Genomic DNA, 8,553 nt, shown 5'->3' with positions numbered 1-8,553 from the left:
ACACCGTTCAGATAATAATCTGCCTTCCTGTTCTTACTCCCAAAGTGGATAACCTCACACTTATTCACATTAAACGCCATCTGCCAAGTATCTGCCCACTCACCCAGCCTATCCAAGTCACCCTGAATTCTCCTAACATCCTCATCACATGTCACACTGCCACCCAGCTTAGTATCATCAGCAAATTTGCTGATGTTGTTTTCTATGCCTTCATCCAAATCGTTAACGTAAATGGTAAACAGCTGTGGTCCCAATACCGAGCCCTGTGGCACCCCACTAGTCACCACCTGCCATTCCGAGAAACACCCATTCACCGCTACCCTTTGCTTTCTATCTGCCAACCAGTTTTCTATCCATGTCAATGCCTTCCCCCCGATGCCCTGAGCTTTGATTTTACCCACCAATCTTCTATGTGGGACCTTATCAAATGCCTTCTGAAAATCGAGGTACACTACATCCACTGGATCTCCCCCGTCTAACTTCCTGGTTACATCCTCGAAAAACTCCAACAGATTAGTCAAGCATGATTTACCCTTGGTAAATCCATGCTGGCTCGGCCCAATCCTATCACTGCTATCTAGATATGCCACTATTTCATCCTTAATAATGGACTCTAGCATCTTCCCCACCACCGATGTCAGGCTGACAGGACGATAGTTCTCTGTTTTCTCCCTCCCTCCTTTCTTAAAAAGTGGGATAACATTAGCCATTCTCCAATCCTCAGGAACTGTTCCTGAATCTAAGGAACATTGGAAAATGATTACCAATGCATCCGCAATTTCCAGGGCCACCTCCTTTAGTACCCTAGGGTGCAGACCATCTGGACCTGGGGATTTGTCAGCCTTCAGTCCCATCAGTCTTCTCATCACCGTTTCCTTCCGAATGCCAATCTGTTTCATTTCCTCTGTTACCCTATGTCCTTGGCCCATCCATACATCTGGGAGATTGCTTGTGTCTTCCTTAGTGAAAACAGATCTAAAGTACTCATTAAATTCTTCCGCCATTTCTGTTTCCCATAACAATTTCACCCAATTCATTCTTCAAGGGCCCAACGTTGTTCTTAACTATCTTCTTTCTCTTCACATACCTAAAAAAGCTTTTGCTATCTTCCTTTATATTCCTGGCCAGCTTGCGTTCGTACCTCATTTTTTCTCCCCGTATTGTCTTTTTAGTTAAGTTCTGTTGTTCCTTAAACACTTCCCAATCATCTGTCCTCCCACTCACCTTAGCTTTGTCATATTTCCTTTTTTTTTAATGCTATGCAATCTCTGACTTCCTTTGTCAACCACTGTTGCCCCTTTCCCCCCTTTGAATCCTTCCTTCTCTGGGGGATGAACTGATTTTGCACCTTGTGCATTATTCCCAAGAATACCTGCCATTGCTGTTCCACTGTCTTTTCTGCTAGGCTATCCATCCAGTCAACTTTGGCCAGCTCCTCCCTCATGGCTCCATAGTTTCCTGCTCATCTGCCACACTGACACCTCCGAGCTGCCCTTATCCTTCTCAAATTGCAGATAAAAGCTTATCATATTGTGATCACTACCTCCCAATGGCTCCTTTACTGCGAGATCACTTATCAAATCCTGTTCATTACATAACACTAAATCCAGAATAGTCTTGTCCCTGGTAGGCTCTCGTACAAGCTGTTCCAAGAACGCATCCCGTAGGCACTCTACAAACTCCCTATCCTGTGGTCCCGCACCAACCTGATTCTCCCAGTTCACCTGCATGTTGAAATCCCCCATAACTACTGCGACATTACCTTTGCCACATGCCAATGTTAACTCCCTATTCAACTTGCACCCAATATCCATGTTACTGTTTGGTGGCCTGTAGACAACACCCATTTGGGTCCTTTTGCCCTTACTGTTCCTCAGTTCTATCCTTCTTCCATTCATCATGACTCCCCACTTATCTCTTCATCTGTCTATCGCCTCACTCTATGTACTGTCTGCACCCAGCTTCTCAATCATCACCTGCCCCCTTCCCACCTTCCTACCCCCTCACCCAGCTTCACTTATCACCTTCCAGCATGTACTCCTTCCTCTCACCCACCTTCTTATTCTAGCTTCTTCCCCATCCCTTTACAGTCCTGATGAAGTGTCAATCATTTGCTCCCCTCCCCTGAGGCTGACTTCTTCAAGCATTTTATAAGTGTTACTCTGGATTTCTGACATCTGTAAAACCTCTGTGTTTGTGATGTAATGGCCATACCTTATTTCCTGATCACATTTTCACAAATAAAGTTTATTTTTTGCACTAAAATGAGAAAATCAAGATGCATATTGTGATAAATGTCAGCTTCTACTGGAAAGTCATCCAACTTGGTGAAGACATACTTTGTTTAGTCTGTATCATGCTCATCCTCCAGTGTCTGGAGGGGAATGCAGCTCATTGGCACATCCTGAGGTGCAAGAATGTGTTACAAAACACACTAATGTTCTGCAGGGAAGAGCAGAGTCTCTGGTCCTGTACCACTGGGCTGGGTCCTGTGTAACAGCCCCTCTAATGCTTCCTGGGCGCACTGAGTTGAGGAGGAAACAGGAGTGGCGGCATTCCTAGGGCAGAAATGGCGAAGATGAGAGGGGGAGGACAATTTTCAGGTGATTGGTGGAAAGTATAAGGGGCAATGTTCCCTCTAAGGTGTGCACGTGTACACATCTTTTGCTATTAGCGCACAAAGGAATTTACACCACACACAAAACTTTGTCACTCTCTGCCTCTTTGGCATGCTAAGTATTTTTCATGATCGTAAACAATCACATTTCCTTTTCCGGTTTCTGATGCGGGCGGTTCTGACAACACGGAATTTGTGATGATTTTTTTTTGCAGATTTTTGACAAATTACTCAGTGCGCACCTGCTGTTGTCATCGGGCAAAAAATTGCACAGCACGGGATTTTTGCACAGTGCTCATTACAAATTAGAGGGAACATTGATAGGGGGAACATTCATTACAATGAGAGTGGTGGGTGGGAGGAATGCCCTGCCCAGTCAGGTGGTAGACCCAGATGAATTTAAGAATCACTCAGATAGGTACACAGATGACAGAAAAATGGAGGACTACATGGGTGGGAAGGGATCGATTGATCTTGGAGTAGATTAAAAGATCAGCACAACATCGTGGGCCGAAGGGCCAGTACTGTAGATTGTATTGATTTGATGCACCAACTGCATTTCCAGTGTATATAATGATGGATAAAATACGTATATTTGTAAACAAAATGTACAATATGCTCGATGTATAGCAGAATGACACAGAATGACACCCTGATTGATTATATTTACTGTATATATACATATATAATGAATAAAGTTTACTTCTGGGAAAAAAAAGAGTGCAGGGTAATCACATCACTGAACTCTGAGAGCACTTGGGAGAGAATCTAGATAAGTTAGATTTCATTATAAAACTCCTTCAGGCATTCCATGAGGAAGGATCAGGCAACAAAGGAACCTGAAGCCCACACGGAATAAGATGAGAGGAGTAGCAATGTCGGTTCAAGTCAGAAGAACTTAGACAGGGAGCTAAACAGTTCTACCTAGAATCTGTCAGAAACGAGGCACTTAGAAGGAATATCTTCAGTAAGTTCCGGATTTCTCCACACGCAGGGCTGCAGGTTTGAAAAAGAATGATGTGGAGAAGAGGATGACAACTTGGGCCCAGATTTACCGGCTGCTCCTTCAGAAAGGAGGCGTGACACTGACTTGCCAATAGAGGGCAGTGTTGATGGAAAATTAAGCTGACAGTGGTGGAGGAAACTCTAACCTCCCACACGGTCATTCTCCCACCACCAACTTTAAGAGCCAGGCCACAAGATATCAAATGGTGCTCATACTCTTTCCAAAACAGAGAATTTACAGCTAAACCAGCACTTGATTCAAACCACTCTGGTCTAACAAGCTGAAACAGTATTTTGCCTGCATCCAACTTTCACTGAAACGTGCTTAGCAAGTGGTGGTGACAGAAGCCCGGGACACGGGTCTGTCCAGACCTGGTGCAGATTTCTACGCTGTTACGTTCCCGGGGAGAATTCCAGTTACGTTCCCGGGGAGAATGGAACAGCATGAACAGATCTGAACTTCCATATTAGGCTCGGGATCTACGACTGGATTACATTGACCTACAGAACTGGACCGGGGATGGAGCTTAAAAGGAGGGAAAAGCTGAGTTGCAACTATGGGAGAGGCTACACTCGTGTGCAACTTTCATCCGGTAAGTTAGGGTGAAAAAGTCTACACTGGAGGCACTTGGGAGAAGGTTGTCCCAGGCTGATTCCTGGGATGAAGAGGTGGTTTTCAGTTAGCAGGTAGGGCCTGAACTCATAGAAGTCCAGAAAAAAAATGAGGTTATCTTAGTGAATCATTTATGCCCTAACAGGTTTAGAAGGGCAAGATATCGAGAGAGTCTGGAAGTAGGGGAATATTTCACAGAGATGAATTAAGGCACAGGTAAGAAGGAATTTCTTCTCTCAGAGATAGGAATCTTGAATTTTCCTAATAAAACAGAAAATGTGAGAAACACAGGATGGGTCAGGCAGCAGCTATGCAAAGAGAAACTGAGTTAATGTTTCAGGTCGTGTTGGAAATGGAAAAGAGGAGATAAAACTAGGTTAGCGTCAAGCTATAGGGAGAGAGGGGGAGGAATAACAGGGACAATGGGAGGATTGAGATTGAGAGAGGCCGGCGTTGCCATGGAGATAAGTTGTAAATGAGATCATCCTGATTGACTGCCCTTGTTGAGGGCAAATGCTATCCTGATGAATAAAGGGTAACATTTGCCCTCATCAACTGTCCTCCAACAACCCACTAACCTGATGGCATTCATTGCTTATCCTTCTGACAACTCTGGCCTCACCCTTTTGGAGTTATTTCTTTTGTCCTATCCATTCCTCCCCCACTATCCCTACAATTATAGCGAGGCAAAACACACCTCTTTCCATAGCAACCTCTCTTTCCAAGTTCTGACAAAGTCTGCTCGACCTGAAACGTTAGTGCAGCTTCTCCCTATTTGCTGCACGACCTGTTGAGTGTTTCCATCATTTTCTGATTTATTCCGTACTTGCTGCATCTGCAGGTCTTTTATTTATATTTTTCATTGCAACTCTCTGCACAGTGAGACGTTGGGCTGAATTATTAAAATATATCCAGAGCTGAGATAACTCCTTGGAGGGAAGGGCTACTGGGGACTGGATTTCAAAGTTTAGTTGCGGCAAGCTCAGACCAGCTGTGATCCAACTGGATGGAGGAAAAGGATGGAGGGGCTGAATGGCAGACTCGTGCTCCTACTTCTTCAGTGGGAATATGATACAGGTGTGTCTCTACTCTTTGACTGTTCACTATCGTAACAACTGCAACCAGTGGTACAAGGCGACATGAAGAGGACATGCAGACTAGACAATGGCATGGGGGTTAATAGACGTGGAGAGGAGGTCCAACACCTATTCGTTCACAACATCCTCCTTGGCTCATCTTATGGTTATGACATCCGGACAGGTCTCATGGCTCCCTGTGCATGGGAAAAGAGCAGGGATAACGAGAATGGTTTTACAAAGAGCAGACACAAATTCCACAAATTCACCACCCTCTTGCTGAAGAAATTTCTCCACAGCTCTGTTTTAAATGAATACCCCTCCATCCCGAGACTGTGCCCTCTTGTCCTAGAGTCCCCCACCATAGGAAACATCTTTTCCACATCTACTCTGTCTAGGCCTTTCAACATTGAAAGATTTCAATGAGATCCTCCCTCATCCTTCTAAATTCCAGTGAATACAGACCAAGAGCTATCAAATATTCCTCGTATAATCCTTTCATTCCCAGAATCATCCTTGTGAACAGCCTCTGGACCCTCTCCAATGCCAACACAGCTTTTCTCAGATGAGGAGCCCAAAATTGTTCACGATACTCAAGATGAGGCCTCACTACTGCCTTATAAAGTCTCAGCATCACATCCCTGCTCTTGTATTCAAGTCCTTTTGAACTGAACGCTAACATTGTATTTGCCTTCCTCACCACCGACTCTACTTGCAAGTTAACCTTTAGGGTGTTCTGTACAAGGACTCCAAAGTCCCTTCGCATCTCAGATGTTTGGAATTTCTGCCGGTTTAGAAAATAGTCTGCACATTTATTTCTGCTATCAAAGTGCATGACCATGCATTTTCCAACATTATATTTCATTTGCCACTTTCTTGCCCATTCTCCTAAACTGTCTAAGTTCTTCTGCTATCCACCTGTTTCCTCAACACTACCTGCCCCTCCATCAATCTTTGTATCATCTGCAAACTTGGCAACAAATTCCATCCTCTACATCACTGACTTACAGTGTAAAGAGAAGCGGTCCCAACACCGACCCCTGCAGAACACCGCTAGTCATTGGTAGTCAACCAGACAACTATCTGTTTATTCCCACTCACTGCCTCCTACCAATCAGTCAATGGTCTAACTATGCTAGTAACTTTCCTGTAATATCATGGGCTTTTAACTTGGTACGCAGCCTCACGTGTGACACCTTGTCAAAGGCCTTCTGAAAGTCCAAATATACAACATCTACTACATCTCCTTTACCTATCCTACTTGTAATCTCTCAAAGAATTCCAACAGGTTTATCGGACAAAGTTTTCCCTTAAGGAAACCATGCTGACTTTGTACGATCTTGTCCTGTGTCACCAAGTACTCCATCACCTTATCCTTAACAAATGACTCCAACATCTTCCCAACCACTGAGGTCAGGCTAACTGGTCTACAATTTCCTTTCTGATGCCTTCTTCCTTTCTTAAAGAGTGGAGTGACATTTACAATGTTCCAGTCCTCTGGCACCATGCCAGAGTCCAATTATATTTGAAAGATCATTGCTCATGCCTCTACAATCTCTAACTCTACCTCTTTCAGAACACTAGGGTGCAGTTCATCTGGTCCGGGTGACTTGTGTACCTTTAGGACTTGCAGCTTTTTGAGCACCTTCTCTCTTGTAACAGTAACTGCACCCACTTCTCTTCCTTCACACACTACAACATCTAGCTCAGTGCAAGTGTCTTCCACAGTGAAGACTGATGCAGAATACTAATTTACTTCATCTGCCATCTCCTTTGTCCCCCGTTATTATTTCTTCAGCTTCATTTTCTTATTTCTTTTACATACTTGAAAATGCTTTTATTATCCACTTTGATATTGTTTGCTAGCTTGCTTTCATATTTCATCTTTTCCCTCTGAATGATTCTTTTAGTTGCTCTTTGTAGAGTTTTTAAAGCCTCCCAATACTCTGTCCTCCCACTAATTTTTGCTTTGTTGTATGCCCTCTCTTTTGCTTTTACAATAGCTTTGACTTCCCTTGTCAGCTATGGTTGCACTATTTTGCCAATTGAGTATCTCTTTGTTTTTGGAATACTTCTGTCCTGCACCTCCTCATTCGCCCAGAAATTCACACCATTGCTGCTCTGCTGTCACCCCTGCCAGCATCTCCTTCCAATTTACTTTGGCCAACTCCTCTCCCATACCACTGTAATTTCCTTTACTTTCTACCTATCAAATTTCAAGCCGAACTCAATCATATCGTGATCACTGTCTCCTAAGGGTTCTTTTACCTTAAACTCCCTAACCGCCTCCGGTTATTACATAACACCTAATCCAGTATAGCTGATGCCCTAGTAGGCTCAACGACAAACTGCTCTAAAAAGCCATCTTGCATTCATTCAACAAACTCACTCTCTTGAGATCCATTACCAACCTGATTTTCCCAATCGACCTGCATGTTAAAATCTGCCATAACTATCATAACATTGCTCTTTTGACACGCTTTTCTATTTCCTGTCGTAATCTGTGGTCCACATGCCAGCTACTGTTGAGACGCCTGAATCTAACTCCCATCAGGGTCCTTTTACCCTTGCAGTTTCTTAACTCAACCCACAAGTATTCAACATCTTCCAATCCTATGTCACATCTTTCTACTAATTTGATGCCATTCTTTACCAGCAGAGCATGCCACCCCCTCTGCTGACCTTCCTATCCCTCCGGTATAACGTGAAATCTTGGACATTCAGTTACTTAACAGTACTATATCTATTAATACTGGTTCATAAGAAACTATACAGTCTACAGACACTTTCAATTTCACAGTTTGTCTACTTTTGCACATTGGCCGTCTGCTAGGATTAATGTATAGTTCTTGTATTAATTCTATGGCATTACTTATTTCTCAGTAAATGCCTGCAAGAAAATGTCAGTGGTATATGATGACATATACATATATACATACTTCGATAAGAAACTGACTTTGACTTTCTCTCTCTTGCTTTCCTGCGCTAAATGAGTACCTTCAGCAATCGTTCCATTCACACCTTATGGTATCATGCTCCACGCTTCCACCACCCTGGGTCAAGAAACTTCTGCAAGGTCCCTAACTTCGCTGATAATCCGAAACACTCTTCTTCAGATCTGCTTAACCATTTTTAAAATACAAGTCGTTCAACTCTTATCTTTTATATGGGACTGTTACAGGTTACCTGGCTGTACTATCCCAAGAAATATTATCCTGGCATATCTTTCCTTTGCCCTGTTC

At 43.5% G+C, this 8,553-nt stretch overlaps 1 protein-coding gene across 1 annotated transcript in view; it reads right to left on the bottom strand.

Moving 5' to 3' along the window:
* Positions 1 to 3,194: 3,194 nt before the first annotated feature.
* Positions 3,195 to 8,553, bottom strand: part of LOC140718430 (flotillin-1-like) — a 66,403-nt gene continuing 61,044 nt past the window's right edge. The window contains exon 13 of the mRNA XM_073032165.1: positions 3,195 to 5,508. Within this exon, the coding sequence (XP_072888266.1) occupies positions 5,479 to 5,508 (30 nt within the window). The 3' untranslated portion in view covers positions 3,195 to 5,478. The remainder of the gene's footprint in view (positions 5,509 to 8,553) is intronic.

The sequence above is a fragment of the Hemitrygon akajei genome, chromosome 2 (assembly GCF_048418815.1).
Source record: "Hemitrygon akajei chromosome 2, sHemAka1.3, whole genome shotgun sequence".
Taxonomy (NCBI): domain Eukaryota; kingdom Metazoa; phylum Chordata; class Chondrichthyes; order Myliobatiformes; family Dasyatidae; genus Hemitrygon; species Hemitrygon akajei.
The sequence above is the reverse complement of the archived record's forward strand: the minus strand, read 5'-3'. Positions and strand labels throughout refer to the sequence as shown.